The sequence below is a fragment of the Leuciscus leuciscus genome (assembly GCF_965113295.1).
Source record: "Leuciscus leuciscus genome assembly, chromosome: 23".
Taxonomy (NCBI): domain Eukaryota; kingdom Metazoa; phylum Chordata; class Actinopteri; order Cypriniformes; family Leuciscidae; genus Leuciscus; species Leuciscus leuciscus.
Genome location: NC_138747.1, coordinates 31,367,098 through 31,387,297, shown reverse-complemented (window position 1 = coordinate 31,387,297; position 20,200 = coordinate 31,367,098). Strand labels below are relative to the sequence as shown.

Genomic DNA, 20,200 nt, shown 5'->3' with positions numbered 1-20,200 from the left:
ACCGGAGGAACTTCCTGTGCCGTGGAATGACCTGGATGTGTTAATAGGCGTCCTTCAGGTCCACGGTGACGAACCAGTCCCCTGTTCGAATCTGCACCAGGATAGTTTTCAACGTCAGCATCTTGAACTTCCCTTTGTAAAGGGAAAAATTCAGACGACACAGGTCCAAAAAGGGGCACAGACCTGTTGGAAACTTTTATTCCTTCATCGAAGCAGAAACCAGGAGATGGGTTTTATAAGCAGAAGAGATTTATTCTTCCATGTCTGTAGTTCATCAAGTCTGTAGTCCATCATCATCAAGTCTAATCTAAAGAAAGTTGCCTTGTACTTTTATATACATTTAGGGGGAGGGATTTACATTGAGGTTGAACAAAGCATGTAAATTAAGTATACAGGTTAAGGAACCACCCTAGACTCCAGCGTGTTACCAGTCTCAATCCAATCAGCATAACTATTCAAACGCATATATGCTAATCCAATCAGCCTAACTATTGGGGCTGGGGCTCCAAGAGCCATTTGGGCTCCGAAAGCCATTTGCAGAACAAAGGGTGAGAGTCCCAGTGATCTTAACCTTAAAATGCTAACTTCAATGTACTCAGCTTTTACTGTTGCAACCTAAATTAAACATTTAATAAATTTGTAATACAACAGACCCCATCCTTCTTTGGGACGAGGAAGTAGCAGCTGAAGAAACCGCGGTTCAAGTCTGAAGTTTTACCTGAATTTGACTAAACCTGAGGTTTAGTATAATGCCAGCTTTATACTCAAAAACATCTATAGAGGATGCATTACATATGTACTACCTTATTCAAATTGACCATTTTAGAGGGTTCACACACAGGCCTCTGTTCGGGCTAATTGTTTATGATCAAATTTATACAACTCCAATTTAGGCCACATCCACACGAAGCCAGAGCTTTCCTTATCCGATATTTTTTTTTCCCGTTCAAAAAAAAAATTCCGTAAACACGGCGTCGTCTCAAGAAATATCTGCGTACACACGAAACCACTGAAACCGACTCAAAACGATGTAGTATACATGCCAGACCAGTATGTGGCGCTGTAATTCTGCCTCAGACATACACTAAAAATGGAGAAGAAGACTTGGAGCTCGCGCATAAACCTTGCGCGCTGTATACAACAATAATATTAGGCACAGTTGCTTCTTTTTTTCTTTTTTAATCAAGAACTTTGTTGAACAATATGAAAAACCATAAATGTAGTTGCTGTGACTTAACGGTGTCTGACTAGTTGACACTTGGTGTGATGACATCATCGTTTCGCAAAATATACGGATTGGTCGTACACACGAAAACGCAAGGGCGGCGTTTTCAGATTTATCCACCTTGGGACCCGGTTTAAAAAAATTGCTGTTTCAGTCTCCGAAAACGCCGGATCCGTGTGGACGAAACGCCAATACGATAAAAAATGTATACGTATACAGCGAAACGCGTCTCCGTGTGGACAGGGCCTTAAGTTACTTTTGGGTGCAATAACTTTTACATTGAATGTCAAGTCTGTGTTTTAGCAAAAAAAAGAAAAAAAAAAAAGGGTATGTGTCCAAAAACACGTACTGAGTAGGAGTAACATGACATTGGCTAAATCGTTTACATCTCTGGTTCACCCCAAACAAAGATAAAACCTTACAGTAATCTCACAAAATCATTCCATAAGTATGTAATCATGTCAGTGCAATTTAGACAAGTCCAATGGATTCATAGACCCAGAAAACATGGAGTTAGGCACCAAGATGACTTGGCTAGGTCAAATAATGAAGGAGTTAGTACATTATAAGGGCTTCCTTCCCATCTTGGACGCCATCTTGAAAATTACACCTTTCTAGTGGTCAAACTTTGGTAAACTTTTAGTATGTTATTAAGGACACCTAATACTACAAAAAACAGCTGAGAAACCTTTTGTTAGAATTTTTTTTAGGGTTAGGTGTTTTTTTTCTTCATATATGCAGCCGCCTAATAAGCTAGCGTTAGCCACAAGAATACACATGCTGATTTGAACAGACAAAAAACGTATGTCAACGAAATGCAAACGTTGTAATGTTAACTAAACTGTGAACACACAGAAACACACTGGCTAACGTTATAACCTGTGGCCTGACAGAAACAGCAAATTTGAATGGTAACCTTATAGCTAAACTGTGAACTGACAGAAAAAAAACAAAAACAATAACGTCGACCGCACATTAACACTACGTTAACTTTTCAGCGTTCAACTAACAACTTTTGGGTTATCATTTTTCTGACAAAGATAAGATTTATGCACTCACCATTTCATGTTGCTTCCAAAAATCCCTGTTTAGCGGTGTTTCAATACCCCTCCCTTACAGAAGCGCAACATACCGTGTTATCTCAGCTTAACATGATCATTGCACTCAATATTTCGTAATGACCACTTAAAATATTTCATTAACAAAAAATCCGGGTTTAGATAGTGCTCCCTTTCCCTGATGGCATGTCAGGCATAAAAATAAAGCCTTTACACACCTATAGGATAAATGTGAAATATATCATTTTAGTTTTTCATTCTGTTATTTTGCCAACTCTCTACCTCTATCCTGAATTTTCAATAATATTACACGTGTATTAACATTTCTAAACAGGTAGTTTATTTATTTTTATTTATAAAATAAATAAATTTTTTGCATTTCTGATAAAATGCCAATTACACGAGAAGCAGAGAGTGAAGGCCAAAGCAATTTATCACATAAGGATAATACAATCAGATTGTATTCCTCCAGAGGATTTGCTTTCGCTTTTGTTTACAGGAAATAATGAGGCCTCCATTCCTCTGATGCAGTTTAAAGCACAGATGGTTGCTAATGTACTCTCTGATCACTGGGTGCCAGAAACAAGCCACTTATTTTGATGAGTAGCTGCTAACATTTCTATCAAAATATATAAATAAAAACGTACACCATTAAATGTTACAACACCACAATTTATGTTACACTTCTCCTTTGTGTGTGGGTGTGTGGGTGACTGGAGGAGTGAGAAAAGACAGAAACAGAAGTCAGGTACATGCTGCAAACGTGTGTGTGCGCGCACGCGCGTGTATGTGTGTGTGTGTTCTGTTTGAGGTGGGTCTGCATGTTCATAGCACTTCCTCTTTTGAAAAGGGATTTTGTTTGTCAATTCAGTTCAGTTTCTATTTTTCATACTGTCTCTAGTCTCTCTCTCTCTCTCTCTCTCTCTCTCTCTCTCTCTCTCTCTCTCTCTCTCTCTCTCTTTCTCTCTCTCTCTCTCTCTCCCTCCCTCCATCTGCTCTCTTCTCTATCTGTGTCCATCTCATTTAGTCTTTCTCTCTGGATCTCCATTTTGCGATATGTCTTCACTTTGGTTTGTGTTCTTTTATTTCAAAGTGCTGGCACCCTGAACTTTGTTTTTAATGGTTCTGGGAGTCACTTCTCTCTTCCTCTTTCACTCTCTCTCATGTACTTTTTACATTGTGTTGCCGCCGTCATCCAGTCACATTTGCATGAATGACGTTGTATTTCCTCCATCAGCAACAGAAGCGACAGTAAGAAAACTAAAGAGGGAAGAGGAACCAGAGGCCTTTGTGTTGAGAGAGAGTGCCACAGTCACATGCCGTCGGTCCCTCTCTTGCTCTTGTCAACTCTCACTCTTCCAAAGGTGGATTTTTGTTTCCACGTTTTGGATTTAATTGGTCAACCTTAAGCTGCTGCAGTGTCACCTTTAAGTTCTGGTGAGTGACCCATGATTGCACTATCCTGAAGCACACAGGATGATCTTCTACATCGCTTGTGATGTGCTTGATGGGAATATCTTTCTTAAGCGTAGTGATGTGATACATAGGGCACAGAAAAAGGGATGTGAACAATACAAAGAATAGTGTATTTAAATGTAACTTCTGCAAGTAATTAAGGATGGAAGGTAATGGTAAGGTGTATTATTGTAGTTTATTTAATTTGAAGCCTTGGCTTTCAGCTTGTTCCTTAATCATTTTAAATATTTTTTCATAGTGATGTGATTTGTGAATTCACATTTGTCTTAAATCTATTCTGTGGACAAACAAGTGTCGTTTCAAGTTTAATAATGAATACATAGCTTTTAAATGTAGCTTTTTACATAGGTTTTAAAAGCATAATTTTTTTGAAGATAGACAAATTAATGAGAATGAGCAGAGATTAGCAAATGCATGTTGTGTATAACTTTAATACAAACTTTCTGCAAATGTCCTAGTAATAATTTTTTTAATTTTTTTTATTTTATAACATGTTACTACATATACTTACTATAGTTAGGGTTTTTATAAAAACAGTAAATTATGCACATTTACAATTAACTAACCCTAATCCAAACCCTAACCGTAACTCTATAGTAAATACATGTAATTAATTAATATTACTCTGAGGGTAACACTTTATTTTACAGTTCCTTGTTACATATGTTACATGTACTTACCGTAGTAATAAGAGTAAATTATGCATAATTACGTGCAATTAATCCTAAACCAAAACCTAATCCTACCCTAACCCTAAGTACATGTTTTTAATTATTATTACTCAGTACTTAAATATATAATTACACTGTAACAGTGACACCTTAAAATAAAGTGTAACCATGCTTATCTGAGCAAGTACAATGTAACTACGTCACCTTCAAAAAAAGAGTAACTGTTTTTTTTTTTTTTTGTTTTTTTTTTAAATAGAATTGTCTTTTTCAACTCTAAAGGCTGAAATATCTCACAACCCAAGCATACTTGCATTCATGTGAAAAATACAAAAAGATTAATAAAGTGGAGCTTGTTTAACAAATGTGTGTCTAGGAAGGAGGTCTATGATGCTATCATTCTTCTAGAAATGAGTCACAACTTTACCACCACTGTTTTTTGCTCATACTCCTCTGGTGCTTCTGCAATATGCAAATACTGACCAAATGTTCGCATTAAATACTCCTACTAGACTTATAATCATAGCCATCTTGAATTATCTTCATCACATTTTTACATTTCCATGATTAACTGATCAGAGTAAAAGACGATAGATGTCAAATGTAAACATTCTATTGAAGTGAGCAAATTCAACCAGTTGTTTCTGCTGGTATACCATTTTCTTTTGAAGTCCAGAATAGGCAGCCTGCTCTGAAACACATTTTGTAGCTTCTACCCACTCACATGATGGTAATCTGTAATAAGGTGTTAAATCTAGATTTCTTTAGCTTCCTATCACCTGCATTCCAGTTCAAATAGGGGGAGGAATCCTTTGATCCAGAGGAGTCCAAGCCTAATGAAAAATAATAATAATAAAACTGTTTCATTTTTTTTTATAGGTAATTAGTGAGCTCCGTCTCCCAGCATCACAAGGGTTGTGTTACCATGGCAACTAGCAACCAGAGCTTTGCCAGAGCTACCGAGCCTCAGTGTTCAGTGTCTGCACAGAGAGAGAAGGAGACGCGTGTTCAGGCCCCTTTTACGACTATGTATGTCCACAACGTTCCTGCCCCTGGCCTGCAGACATATCCTCAGGCCCAACCTGGAGCCTTGCAGGATCCAACGGTTCTACCACTGTTCCTGCCAGGGATGTGTAGCAACTCGACTCTGCCCTCTCTGACACTGCATATTGCCAGCAGGGCTGCTTTGCAACAACAAAGGCTAGTGGCTCCAGCAACCTCGGCCAGACCAAAGCCTATTGGGAAGCATATTTGCCCACACTGCGGAAAGGACTGTCTGAAGCCCAGCGTGCTCGAGAAACATCTCCGTTGCCACACAGGAGAGCGACCGTATCCCTGCACTACCTGTGGCATTTCCTTCAAGACACAGAGTAACCTTTATAAACACAAGCGCACACAGGCTCATGCACGCCTGTCCAGCGAATCTGACAAAGGCACCTTCAGCAGCCAGGAGAGCATGGAGAGTTCGAAGGACAACTGCACCAGTCCATCTTCTGAGATGAATGGCGGAGATGTAAAGAGAAGCAAAGAGGTTTTTCCTGTAGTACCAAGTCAGGAAGACTCCACAGTGACTGGCATTGAGTGGGCATTACGCAATGCTGCCATGGTTGGATTTAGCACAACACCAGCACTTCAAGACAAGGTAAATTCTTTGAGAAAAACTGTGGAGTTTTCAGTCGGCGTTAAAAATGACCCTGCTATCCAACAGACTGGTGAGGACGGATGTACATCGTCGATTCCAAATCGTACACCGCTTCAGAGGCAGGAGGCTTTATTTTCCAAACCTTGGGATTCGCCCAGGTCTCGGGGAAAATCTCAAAGCCACGACAGTACAGACTCCGGCTTCAGTGACAGCAGTGAGCATCACTCATCCAGCAGTCCTGGAGCAAGTTTGCATGATCCCACTGCGGAATCATTTAAAGAAACTCCAATGGAACAGCAAGAAGCAAGTGCTTCCCAGACACCAGAGGACGGGAAAAGCCAGGTGTCCGTTCAGGAGAAGCAGAAGCTGGAAGAACGCATTTCAAAGCTTATATATGAGAATAGTGTGCTGGTGGACAATAAACAACTGGAAAATGTGCGTCCAAGAAAGACAGTATTGTCAAAACAAGGAAGCATTGATCTTCCCATGCCGTACACTTATAAAGACTCCTTCCATTTTGAGATTAGGAGCAACAAGCACATCTCAAGCTCTCAAAATCAAGACAGACGAGGTGGAGCAATTCTCAGCTCTGCACCAACACAACCCTCCACTTGCACAGATCATGCACCATTAACGCGAAGCAGTTCTTTACCCTTCACTATGGGTGTCAAACCCACTGACGGAGCAATGAATTTAAATCTTAGCAGAAGGTGTAGTGCAGGGCATGTTTACCCAATAAGACCATTACACCAACATGCACAAGGTCATCGCTCACTAGTTAGGCAGGTAGCGGTAGATGGTTTGCCTCCAGAGAGATCCCCGGTTGAAAGAGGTAGTATAAGCAGTCTTAGCTCAGATGGAGACAGCACTGATTTGGGAACGGAGTCGTGTATAAAAGGAAACAACAGGAGAAAAGCCAAGAAATTTGACTACACAAAGTGGCACGCTTACAAAGGTGGGACATTTAGGAAACTCTACAATACTGAGAAAGACTGCCCACTGAAGATGAAAAAGACAACATCCAGCTCTGAACAAGCTGAGAGCCTGGAAACTCAAATTAGCCAACAGAGAGACAATGGATCCGTGTCTCTGAGCTTTACTTCCGGTTCTGCTGTGAATGACCTTAAAGTGTCATATACCAGCTTTGAGAATAATAATGCAAAGGCGGCAGACATGGAAAGGGATGAATCATCAACACAACACTTTGATTGCCGTATCCCATCAGAGAGGAAGAAACAGCGCACTGGGAATGATGTGAAAATGCCCAGTATTTCAGATCCAAGAACTGGACAGGCAAATGGAAATATGAGTCAATCACTTCTATCAACCTGTGCAACGCAAACTTCCATCACAGTTCCAGCACAAAAGGTCAACATGCAAAATCTCCACCCACAGGGTAGCTTCATTCAACAGCTCTCAAATCCAAGTCAGTTCCTTGGTAATGCACTTTGTTTGATCAGTGTAAGTGGGACATCTGGCCCGCCGTCTGGTTCTATCACCAGCTCTACTGTCTCTGAAGCCAAGACCAGCTTTCCTCCAAAGTACCAGCTGAAGATCCCGTGTCCCACAGATGGAGTGTCGACTTCTTCTTCCGGATCCACGTTAACACACAACACTTGTTCAACCATTCCAGCTCTCACGCAAAGCCGACAAACTACAGTGCAATGCCATCTTGAGAACAGTGTATTATCCTCAAACCAGAGTCAGGGGGCTTCAAGAGTCACAACCTTTGACCAGAGTAATCAAGATGTATTGTGTGCGACAACCTCAATGCCTATGTTATCGGTTTCCAGTTCAGGGCTGAATCACACAAACAGTTCATCCAAAGTCCTGAGACAACTTCAGTCTACCACGCCTACACTGGTTTCTCCTACGCTACCTCCACCGGTGCAGAAGCAAGTGTCTTTGTTGCAGAGCAACCGTGCAACAGGTGTGGTGGAAAGCCAGTCGACAGTTCCTGTATCGTCTGCAGTGCATCACCCTCTTAAAGTTTTAACAACCTCAGAGAACGCTCAACCCGTCACATCAACGAAGACAATGTCAACAGTGAGTTATTGTTCGGAATCTGGTCTACAAATCTATCCTCCACAAACAGTTCAAAACCATCCTGCCTCCCCTGTGAGTGAACCAGGAAAACATACTGGTCTTACAGCGGACACTAAATCCACAGTGTATGAGAATACGCTAAACAGCTCTGCCTCTATAATGGCCACTGGATGTGACTTTCAAGGGTCCCAGTCTGAAGGAAAGGTGATGGTCCTAAATGGCTCAGCACAGGCTCAAAACACGTTTTATGTACGAACAGCTGACCTCCAGATCGTCATGCAGATCATATCTGATGAACAGTTAGCACTGATCGAGCCTCACATTGAAACAACAACTTCACTCACTTTAACAAACCATACACCACTTTCACAGGAGTTATTTAGCAATGATGTGACTAATGTGTGCATGGAACAGGAACCGGCAGATAATGGTGAGATGAGAAAAAATAACACTTCCAGTTGTTGTGAATCTGCCAGTTCAGTAAACAAAGCAGAAACTGTTTATAGTTTGAACTCTCAAAATGCTAAAAATGATGCAAACGGCAGCCCTCAGTTTGTGTCATCTTGGTCACATCCACAGACAAAGTTTCATAGCACAGCCTCAGTGGACTGCAAAAAAAATACAGCTGGAGAGTTGTATGAACCACAGAAGATACCTGAGAATCCCCAGGAGAGAAAACCTGCTGAGTTTGAGGTTATCGCAGAGTCACATCACAAACCAGTGGCTGGAGACGAACATCATTCAGTGGACGAGAGCTATTCAAGAAGAGAAAATGACAAAGAGCCCCAAAAGTGTTCTGTCCGTAACCCAGATCTGGTTAGCTCCCCTGAGGATCAAATATTCACAGAGATAATGGAGCCAAATCACGTTCAAACTAAGCCAGTGGAGCCTAATGAAACAGACCACCTCGTGTCAGTCACGTTATCAGAAAACGGTGAGAGGGTTGAAACAAAGACAACGACACAGCTCAGAACTTGTATTTGTGAGAAAAAGACCTCTACCACAGAATCACAGCAGATGCAAAACGTGATAAACTCCAATAAGCCGAACAAGCCAAACTGTGGCAGCTCCAATTTAGATACAAGGAACGTGAGAGCATGTGACACAGGTAAGCTCAGCTGCACGCATGGGACCCTACCGACTGAAACGTGTGGTCCAGGACAAACATCTACACAGTATGAACTCCAACAGGCCTTTGCTCTGGGCCCTGGTGACTTTGTGAATGACACTTACAGTCAAATAAAAGCATCATGCCCAATGGACAGGACATCTAACGTTCTTGAAGACAGCACCAAATGTGGAGATGTCCATACACACCATGCCAATCTGGAAATATTTACAGGTGGGACCAAATTACTATTATATCTCTGCAAGGTAATATTGTCCTGCTGTTTACAGTGCAGTGATTGCATGCAAAAAACAACTATAGACTCCAGCTAACAGGGAATGTTCTCAGAAGTTTGGCTAACATTCTGGGAAGGTTTAATAGTCGGACAACAATAATGGGTAACACTTTATAATAAGCATCATTAGTTAACATTAGCTAATGTATTAACTAACATGAACTAACAATGCGCAATACATTTGTTACAGTATTTATTCATTTTTTCTTAATGTTAGTTAATAAAAATACAGCTGTTCATTGTTTGTTCATGTTAGTTCACAGTGCATTAACTAATGTTAACAAATACAACCTTTGATTTTAATAACGTATTAGTAAATGTTGGAATTAATATTAACTAAGATTAATAAATGCTAAAGAAACATTGTTCATTCTTAGTTCATGTAAACTTAGGTAGTTAACTATGGTTAACTAATGAACCTTATTGTAAAATGTTACCCATTAATGCAAAGTTCATTCAATGTTATGGTATTTAATGTTCTCAAACATTAAAGCATTAGCACACCCTAACATTAGCACAAAACATTATCTATGTGTCGTTACTCTAAAATGTTTTTGCTGGATGTTCATCATACATTTTTTTCAGAATGTTCAGAGAACATTTAAAAGTAATGTTCCAATACTGTTCCCTTAACGTTAGAATAACCAAGAAAAAACTATTTTAAAACATTTTTATTTAAAAAAAAACTTTTTTTTTGATAGTTTAGAGAACATTCAGAAAGAACATTTTCATTACTTATGCAAAAGTATAGGGACCATTAGCAAAACATTCTTAGAACAAATTTCTGGGACATTATAAATCATAAACACTGATTTCAATGGGTGTCATAACATTTTCTCTTCACAAGGTGGCGACAAGAGATCAAAACTTCCCATATCTCTATGTTACTAGACAATGCTTTATGACAATGCAGACTTCCTCTTATTTTATGATTATCTCATGCACTCCATGCAAGCGGGCTCAATGAAATACCTCTATGAAAATAATTTGTGATTCCTATCTTACATGAAAGAATATTGTCCAATTACAGCAGCACAACAGTTAATTTGCATTATGTCAAGTCACATGCTTTTGTCACATAAGAATATTACCAAAATCGTGCAATCCTTCGAGAAACGTTCAAGAAAAAAGGGATAAGTAGATAAGTGGATAAGTACAGAAAAACCTTGCTATTAAAGTAGTAAAATAAATAAATAAATAAAATTAAGAAAAGGATGATTGCATGATAGAGCACTGATTACATCAATTTAGAGATCACACATTTTAGTAGTGGCCGAATAAAGTGTTGTTTCCTGTATTGATAGAGACACGCCAGAGACATCTCAGACTGGGATGCAACACTACACATTAGAATCATTATTTGGGAAAAATGGGCAAAGCTGTTGAACCATTCTGTCTTTCATACTCAAGTCGTGCAGCGATAGCAGTTCACAAGCAGAATCTGTTTTGAATTCAGTAGGATCACCAAGATTTTAGTGTGAGAGGGTGAATCTAAGGTGAACAACATTAAGTTGTCATCACATTCTCTGCGGCTTTTTCCTGTCCTAACCTTTGTAATCCCAATGTATTCCTTCACTGACCTGACGCTTCTCTTATTAGAGTCACTTGTTCGAGGGAAACATTTGATCCCTGCATAAATAGCACTCTTAAGAGATTCCCTTTCATGAGGTCACAGGTCACCTCCAATTAGTCATAGTAACAAAAATGAAGAAGGTCAAGGGTCGATCAGAGAGGCTTAGAATAAACAACATTTACAGCCCTTCTAAAAAGATTCTTTGAAAAAAACATTCTTTCTCAAAGCTAAAGAAAACTCTCAGAAAAAGTCAATGGATGCTTCAGTGATTAAGGGAATTGTCGATAAAAAGTTGATCAACAGCAATCTTAATCCTTCCGACTAGTCTTGACTGGATGTGTTCAGGGAATGGACAGGGTGCTCAGTAGATGGTCCCCACCAGAGCAAGACCCAGAGGTTAAAAGGAGATTTTATGCCGGTCTTTATTCCAGACATCTGACAAGAAACCTAAGAGCCAAACGTAGCCTCCTTTTCTGAGCAATGCTGCGCAAGAGTTCAGCCAAACCAGTTCCACCCCAGAGAATCTGACCGATTGTTTTTCATCAGGAGAATCGTTTTTATATCTCCACCACCATAATATATAGTAGCATATGTTGGTCGGTGTGCCTTGATATACAATGGAAACTGTCACGTAATTTTTTTTCTTCATTTGGCTGACATTTGGTTTGCAATGAGGCATAAATTCCAGGAGGCTGAATTACTGTACATATGTTTTCTGGCTGTAACATTTGTATTCAGAAAATCAAGTCTTATGCTCAGTAGAAAAGAGATTTCTGTGACCAGTTTATTAGTTTTGGACAAAAGAGTTTATCGTTGCCATAAAACCTTAAGCCTGTACATTTTTTGCAAAAGCAGACAGGCACATGTGTTATAAATTATCATGTTTTAAACAACATATTAAAAGTAACACTTCTCCCATATCACAATTACACCCTCCCATACTAGTCAAGTGAATTTGTCAATACTTGGAACTGCCTTTAAGAATTGACATTGACATGAGGAACCAAAAGAACAAGTGGAGACCCAGCTTCAAGAACAGACTCTGATATATGTAAGGGATAATGAACATCCAGCCGGTTGTTATCTCAGAATAAACCCTGACAGGGTGATCAGGATCAGGTCTTCTTCAGTCTGAAGGGGTTTATTCTGAGATAACAGCCGGCTGGATGTACATTATCCCGCTTATTACACGGGTACTTGCCACATAAGAAAATAATTAGACACGAAATATTAATCTTAGTTGAAATATTTGATTAGGTCTGTAAGCCCAAAGCTTCCGTGGAGAGAGCAGTTTCTAGCGCGGAAAATTCAAACTAGACGGACATTTAAGAGATACGGTTTACAGTCATAACACTTATTACACAGCATTTCAACACGTAAATAATTATGGAGATAAGAGATATTGATTTCAGATTAAACTGTTTTTAAACCATACCTGTTTGTTAATCCAGTGCACAAAACAAAAGTCACAAAATGGCCGCCGATGTGTTTAAATGAAACTAGAGTCCATGATACTGGATGGCATAATTAAAAAACTGTACACAAAAAGATTGATTTGACTGAGTTTTAATATTTTATTAGCTCACTAAATGCAAAACTTCCACGAAGAAAACCCGTTCCTAGCGAGCGTTTAGCGCTGCTGACTTCAGTGACCCGGATGAGCCTGTGTGGATGACACAATTGACCAATCAGAATCAAGTATTCCACAGAACCGTGTAAGAAGCAGCATTTATTAATTCTGTTATTGTTCTGCTCTCAGGGCCTGGGGAGGATGATACCCTCAAAAGCCTGAGGTTTCAGAGGGATCCTGGGACGGAGAGCAAGGAATCGATCCCCAAAGAACCAGAGATTGGAGGTGAAGAAGGAGAGAGACCGACCACAGACATGGCTGACACCAACAACACACACACCTTCACATGCAAAGGCTGTGATGACAATGGAAAACAGGACAAAAGAAAGGTGAGAGAAAAGAAAGAAATGACGTGATACACCAAACACTGAATGTGACATCTGAGTATATACAGTCAAACCAAAAATGATTCAGACACTTTGATCTGAGCATGTTTTGCTGAAGTGTCTTTTCGGTAACACTTTATAATAACTGCACGCTATTAATCATTAGTTAAGCATTAGTAAACAGTTAATTCATCATTTATAAAGCATTAATAGACATTAACAAGCAGTTTATAAATACAGTTATAAATGCAGTATTCTTAATTTATAAGCATATCTATAATGTGTTTAATAATTGTGTTTTCATACTTAATTAATGATCAATTTATCATTTCTAAATGAAGTATTTCATTATTTACAAACCGGTTATTTAGGAGTTGTCAGTGGTTCATAAGATCACTTAGAAAGTGTAAGTAAATTATTAATAAACTGTTTAAATACATATTATTATTAAGACATATAGTAATAGTTACTTAGTGTGTTAATAAATGGTTTATTAACATGTATTTCTACTGTAATTCAGGGTTAATTCGGGTAGTCATAAAGCATTTAGTAGTGGTCAGTTCACTATGTTTGTGAGCTAATCTAAAGTGAGGACTAGTTATGCTTTGTAAAGCGTTTATAAAGAAGATTTAAAGGCTGTTAATATTTTTATGTTCTGTATCGCTGTGTTGTATTTGTTTACTTTTTCTGTTTAGAAGAAAACTGAGTCTTTAAATCTCCTTTATAAATGCTTTACAAAGCATAACTAGTCCTCACTTTAGATTAGCTCACAAACATAGTTAACTGACCACTACTAAATGCTTTATAACTACCTGAATCTACTACATTTACTTACACTTTCTAAGTGATCTTATTAGCCACTGACAACTCCTAAATAACCGGTTTGTAAATAATGCAATACTTCATTTAAAAATGATAAAGTGATCATTAATAAATTAAGAAAATACAATTATTAAACACATTATAGACATGCTTATAAATCAAGAATACAGCATTTATAACTGTATTTATAAACTGCTTATTAATGTATATTAATGCTTTATAAATGATGAATTAACTGTTTACTAATGCTTAACTAATGATTAATAGCGTGCAGTTATTATAAAGTGTTACCGTTTTTTCTTTAATTGCTAATGCGACCTTTTTACACCACAGACAGAACCAAATTAAGCATTTCTTGGTAATTGGTTGAGCTAAATTGGTATTCTCTAATTTAAAGGAACATTCCACCGTTTTTTGAAATAGGGCTTATTCACCTTCTTTCTTACATTTAGATAGGTGGGCAAATGCATTTTTGTCTCAGTGCATGCATTGTTTTAGTTTGACAGGATTGGCGCCCAAGTAGAAGTGCTTCGCCTGTGCTTCCCCCTAATATAGTCCCAAGTCAGTATCTGCCTAGGAAATCGCCTAGTGTTAATCTGCATCGCTATTTGTACTCGTTGTGAATACACAGGCCACAAGAAGTAATTAGGTGTTTTTTTAATATTTTTTATCACTTTTACTCAGGACATGCTAGCTGGCAACAAAGGATTCCATTCATTATGCTAAGCTAAGCTAGCGCCGACCCTGTCAAACTAAATCAATGCATGCACTGAGACAAAAATGCGATTGCCCACCTATCTAAATGTAGGAAAGAAGGTGAATAAGCCCTATTTCAAAAAACGGTGGAGTGTTCCTTTAAAAGCTGACAGATATTCAACATAATTCACCTGTGAGACAGTCTAACAGAAGGATGGACAAAACCAGTGAAATATCCACTGATTTGATAATGAGTTCTTGTCATATTTTATGACCATTTTCTAAACCTCATATTTTATCTGCCATTTTTCTATAGCAAATAAACTGTGATAATGTGAGAAATGTTGAAGGTGTCTAAATAAATTTTGGTTTGACTGCACGTTCTGTGCCTGATTGAGAGGAAATAACAGTCTATATTCATCATTCAAAAATGGAAATGTGCTATATACAACCCGTAAACAAAGCAACACTTTCTTACCATTTTGAATATGAATCATGTTGATCAGTCTTAACTTTCTTCATTCCAGACGTCATGTCGTTATGAAAATATTTTTATTTATTTTGATGAATAACTAATAAGTCACAAAGCACTGCCTCACATCCACTCAACAGACAGTATTAGAGAGCGGCCCACAGCATTATCTAGCCAGCCCTAAAGTACACTTAGTTTTTTTTTATGCGTACAGTCAAACACGTAGGCTGCATCCAAAACCACATACTTCCCTACTATATAGTAGATGGAAAACAGCATGCGACTAAAGAAGTATGTCTGAATTCACAGTACTCATAAAAGAGTAGGAGAAAAGTCCCCGGATGATCTACTGCTTCCGCTGAGATTCTGAAGTGTGCATATGATGAACACTTTACTATCCCATGAGGCCACAGGAGAGGATTTATTAATGACAGTGAAGCAACACAACTGACGCTGGCAGAAGATTTTTATCAGTCATAACTTATGGAGAGAAATAGCGCAGGCAGTGGACAAAGATGAAACTTTCTAGAGCGCATTGAGCCTGCATTCGCGTATACACTATCAAATGGGATACTTTGAAACGCTATGACTGTGTCCGAAATCGCATACTCTCTTGAGTAGGAACTTATTTTGAATAAGTGTTTTGATAGCAACTGATTAGTGCAAAATAAATGAAATGCGCATGTGTGACCTGCGTATACAAAGTAGGCACAGTTACAAAACGGTGCGTACTATTCAGGGGAATTGTGTCACGTGCATTTTGTGATACTTTGTATACTTTGGGCTTTGCCAAGGTAATATGCAGTAATTTTATGTTTCTTTTTGACAACAGGAAGAAAAACATCAGACATCCACTCAAGTGTCCCTCAACATTTCAGAACCACTTCAGCATGAAAAATTCAGCGATTCAAACAATCCAGAAGCGTCTGTTTGCACAAACATCCTTTCACAAACATGTCAACTTGAAGGTCAAGGGGAATGTACCAACAACACCAGCATGGGGGAATATCTGGGGAACAGCCCTTGTCGAGAGACGAGCCAACAGGAGACATCCTCACTGAGTTCCAGTCAAACATCCAGACAACCAGTGAATACCATGCAAAATGAATTCCAAAAGGAGACGCAGACAAGGGGTTCGATGAGCTATTGGATTTACTCAAAAGGCTCTCAAGTTCAGATGCACAAAACAAGTGGCACACCTGTATCAGCCAGCGTTTTGCAAAATCACTGTGGCGCTTCGAAGATTGAGTCTGTCAGTACAAGTATTACTTCATCATCCAGTGCTGGGCCCAGTCATTGCAATGCTTCAAATCAAATGTCCAGTCAAGAACCGCAAATATGTCCCCCAGCCATCCATAGCACCTCAACAGAGCCTAAGCTGTTCTATTTAGGCAATAGTTACCTGGAGCATGAGGACAGTAACAGCAGTAGCGATGATGAGCAAAAGCTGGTCATTGAACTCGAGTAAGGTGTAAGTACACACAAACAAGACCAAATCAACCCATTCTCACTTCCATGGTGTCCAATCCTGCCACTGGTCCAAGAAGTCCTTACATCACGACGGAAAATAATTCTTGCAATGAGAAACCTCTGCTATCAGTAGGCTGACATGTAATGCACGGTAATTGTATGAGGAAACTATATACTGGGGTATAATTTTGTCATCATAACATACTGTATGTTATGGAAGCTTGTTTCCGCCACAGAATAAAACATTTTAAACGTTTTTTTAAATAAATGTAAAAAAAATTGACTTTTTATTTTAGAATCGCGTGATATAAAGTCACAATTCTGACATTTTTTTCTCGCATTTGGGAATTTATATCTCGCTATTATGACTTTATAACACACAATTGCAAGTTTATATCTTTTCTCAGAATTGTGACTTGAATTGTGAATTCAGAATTGTGAAAGAATTGTGTCATCTTTTCTCAGAATTGTGAGATATAAACTCGCAATTGCGAGTTATAAAGACTGATTTTTTTCCTCAGAATTGCGAGTTTATATCTCACAATTCTGATTTTATAACATGCAATTGTGACTTTGTATCACTCAATTCTGATAAAAAGTCAAAATTGTGAGATAAAAAGTTGCAATTACCTTTTTTATTTTTTATTCTGTGGCGGAAACAAGCTTCCATAGTATGCTGATGTAACAGTCAGATAAAAAATTCTAATTAACAATAATTTATTCAGAAAATTGCCAGTATTCCAAGTCTTCCAAGGCAAAACAGTTGCTCTGCACGAGGAACATCCCCAGATTTGATCATGACCCCTATCTGAACACACACATTCAAAAACTGCGCCTGAAGAAACGCTACCACAGCCTTGATGTCACATGCCATTTGTTTTTGGGACCGATTGCATCATGCTAAATTTCAGATTTATCTTTTAAATAAGATGTGAACGTGTTCGCAGAGGAGGAGGATTTTCAGCCATTAAAAACTTAATTTTCAAATGACATTTGGCCCGGTTGTGGCCCACATACCGCATGGAATAACTGTCAATAGCATGCATATCAGGGCCTCATCTGGGCCAACTATGGCACATATGGCTCAGTTCCGGCAGTGGCAAAGATCACATGGGCTATAGGTCATGAGTTTGATTCCCAAGGAAAGTGAGAACTGATAGAATGCATAGGCACTGAATGCAGTAAAAATCACTTTGGATAAAAGACAAATGTTTGTAATTTTTATGTTTTATATTGTGGAAAAGTGGTTGGGTTTAGAGTAGATATGGGGTTAGATGCTTAAAATGTCTATAACATAAAAACCTTTTCAGATACAGGAACAACTGACTAAATGTTTAGAATTAAATTCACATTCAGTAGATAATACGATGGAAATAAAGAACACATTTGTGGACAAATTTTAGCAAGCAAAATTATCTAGCTTTGTGATCATTAAAAAATATTAAAAAAAATTCATCACTGTGGGAGTACTTTGAAAGATGTCTCATTACAGCAATGAGCTGTTGGCTGTGTCAGTAAACAGATGCAAAAAAGACGCTTTTGGCTCCTGTATGTCTTGGACAAGCTGTAGTATTGGATGCCTTGGGACTGAGAATGAGTTGCAAACACGCAAACACACAAACACAACACAAATGTTGTTTTACATCATGTTAGGATTACTGAATTATTTTGCTGATAGATTAAACAAATTGTAATGACTGCATTCTGTCTGTACTTCCAGGTGTATATGAACCAGGTCAGATGGGCTAGTGTGGAAGGCGGGCCTTTAGTGCATAAACTGCAATCTGATGACTGCGGATCGAGGCCCCTCGTGCATAGTGTGTGCTGACCACTGGAGCCATCGGGCCCCTTGCATTCGGCACTAGATAACCACTAAGGCCCCCAGGTTCCTTAACACATGGAGCAAAGATAGCAAAACATATTCTCAAATATACACAGGAAATCTTCATTATTGTGTTCATGCCAAGCGGAAACCTTCCTGTCTCTCTCTTGAAACCAACACAGAAGTGACCTAAACTGCAGTTCATCGACGGGCCACTAGAGACAGGCTGCAAAAGAGAGTCAATCCCATAAACCCCCATGTTAAAATGGCCAACTTTACAGCAGAAATTTTTTTTTACAAGCTGGTGCAAAAAGTGGTCCTGGTATATATATATATAATTTTGCCCTTCATGACGACTGTGAGGGGGGTGATTTTTTTTTATAACTCATCCGTTTAAATTATATTAAGCCTTAAAGTTCTGCATAATTAGGGGCGTGGCCATTTGAGTGACAGGTGGATTGAGCTGATGTCACTACTAGCCGTTTGTCTGCTGTCTGTTAGCATCACGTCAGCTCAGCTAATCCGCCTCTTTGCCCATTTTTGCCTATCCGGGAGTGATGCACTAACAAGATGGCGACGGCCGGCTACGCCCAATTCAAAAATGCTCTTCAGAAACCGACGGGTGATGTCTCGGACACTTTGCCCATATTTTTTTACAGTCTATGGTTCAGACCCACAGGTGCATCCAGCTGCAGTTCATGTAAACACTAAACACCCAGGCAGTTCCTGCATCCTCACGCTATCCCGCCCATCAACACTGATTCATCCTGCGTTTCACAGCCCTAGGAGTTTCAGCTTTTACTCTGGGAAGGCACCTGGAGAAAGCACGCAGTGGGATGCACACGTGTGTGCGATCTCTTTATGCGAATCATCATGTCTGAATAAGCATAAAGCCTTGGCCCAGGAGTAAACTCTCACAACGGGGTTTCACAGAGATCAGTCATCAGTGTGTGCAGTGAGTCAGACAGTGGGAAGCCAATGGCAGTCTGACTAAAAAGACTTTTATTCATCATCATAGACTTTAACCTTCCTGCTCTGTCATCAGTTCTAGTTGGCTGAATGCCACTTGCTGCCTTAGACAAAGGCATTTAATGGACAATGGCTGTAATTACGATCCTTGTGTAACCATACATGTATATTAAGTTGTTTTTAAATGTTGAATTAAGTTACTGAACTTATTTCATGCTGATATACTGTACAGTGTGTGCTTTTTGATGAGTTGTTTAGTTGAATGTAAAATCCAAATTCTTTATGTCCAAATTCTATTAAAATCATATGGTATTGTATATATCCACGTCTTTACGGTACATTCTCAAAATTATGTTTGCCATGTAAGAGACAAGTGGTAAGACAAGCTCCATGAATCTTCTCTGCTTAATGCACATCAGTATAATTCAACAATAATGGTATAAATATATCAATACTATTATAAAACAAAGTGATTACCCTGCAACACCTTAAAAAACACTTTACAACACAAATCCTTTGAAAAAAATCAGTCTTTACTGGAGAAGTTTTACTGTTTTTCTCAATTCTTAAATTAGATTTTTTTTCCTCAAAACCCGTTTAGATCTCTTAATTTCTTGTTCATATCAGATTTAAATTTCTTGTTGATTTAAGCAAATTGCATGTGCTTTGGCATATGTGTGCAAACGAGTAAATACAATTGTCTACAATTTGCACAATGACTAAATGCACATAGTGTTAAGAGTCTGGCTGCAGCAACGAGGAAACAGGATCTATATTTTTATTAATCATAAACTCAAACTTACAGAAATACTCAAGGTATAGGAAACCTCTCACACACAGGACAGAACAACCAGACCAACATCAACAACGAGAGACAACTGAACAGGGCAAAACACAGGGCT

The 20,200-nt window shown here is 38.8% G+C and overlaps 1 protein-coding gene and 1 long non-coding RNA gene across 3 annotated transcripts in view; both read left to right on the top strand.

Annotated features, from left to right (window-relative positions):
• Nucleotides 1–899: 899 nt before the first annotated feature.
• LOC309488400 overlaps nucleotides 900–20,200 on the top strand; it is a 204,459-nt gene continuing 185,158 nt past the window's right edge. Inside the window, exon 1 of the long non-coding RNA XR_014202120.1 lies at nucleotides 900–1,487. This is a non-coding gene — a long non-coding RNA (uncharacterized lncRNA). The remainder of the gene's footprint in view (nucleotides 1,488–20,200) is intronic.
• On the top strand, nucleotides 3,239–19,623 carry znf831 (zinc finger protein 831). 2 transcript variants are annotated; one of them, XM_082155716.1, is made up of 6 exons: nucleotides 3,262–3,353; nucleotides 3,521–3,720; nucleotides 5,307–9,457; nucleotides 12,851–13,050; nucleotides 15,870–16,508; nucleotides 18,228–19,623. In XM_082155716.1, the coding sequence occupies exons 3-5, from the start codon at nucleotides 5,353–5,355 to the stop codon at nucleotides 16,503–16,505; spliced, it is 4,941 nt and encodes a 1,646-aa protein (XP_082011842.1). In that variant the 5' UTR covers nucleotides 3,262–3,353; nucleotides 3,521–3,720; nucleotides 5,307–5,352; the 3' UTR covers nucleotides 16,506–16,508; nucleotides 18,228–19,623. The 2 variants fall into 2 exon arrangements, with proteins under 2 accessions (XP_082011841.1, XP_082011842.1); XM_082155715.1 differs by having other exon boundaries at nucleotides 3,239–3,720.

Bases quoted from the DNA above. Each gene is read 5' to 3' on its own strand.
- znf831 (XM_082155715.1), top strand. From the start codon at position 5,353: ATGGCAACTAGCAACCAGAGCTTTGCCAGAGCTACCGAGCCTCAGTGT. The intron at 9,458-12,850 runs GTGGGACCAAAT...TTCTGCTCTCAG, and splicing joins CAATCTGGAAATATTTACAG to GGCCTGGGGAGGATGATACC. The intron at 13,051-15,869 runs GTGAGAGAAAAG...TTTTGACAACAG, and splicing joins GAAAACAGGACAAAAGAAAG to GAAGAAAAACATCAGACATC.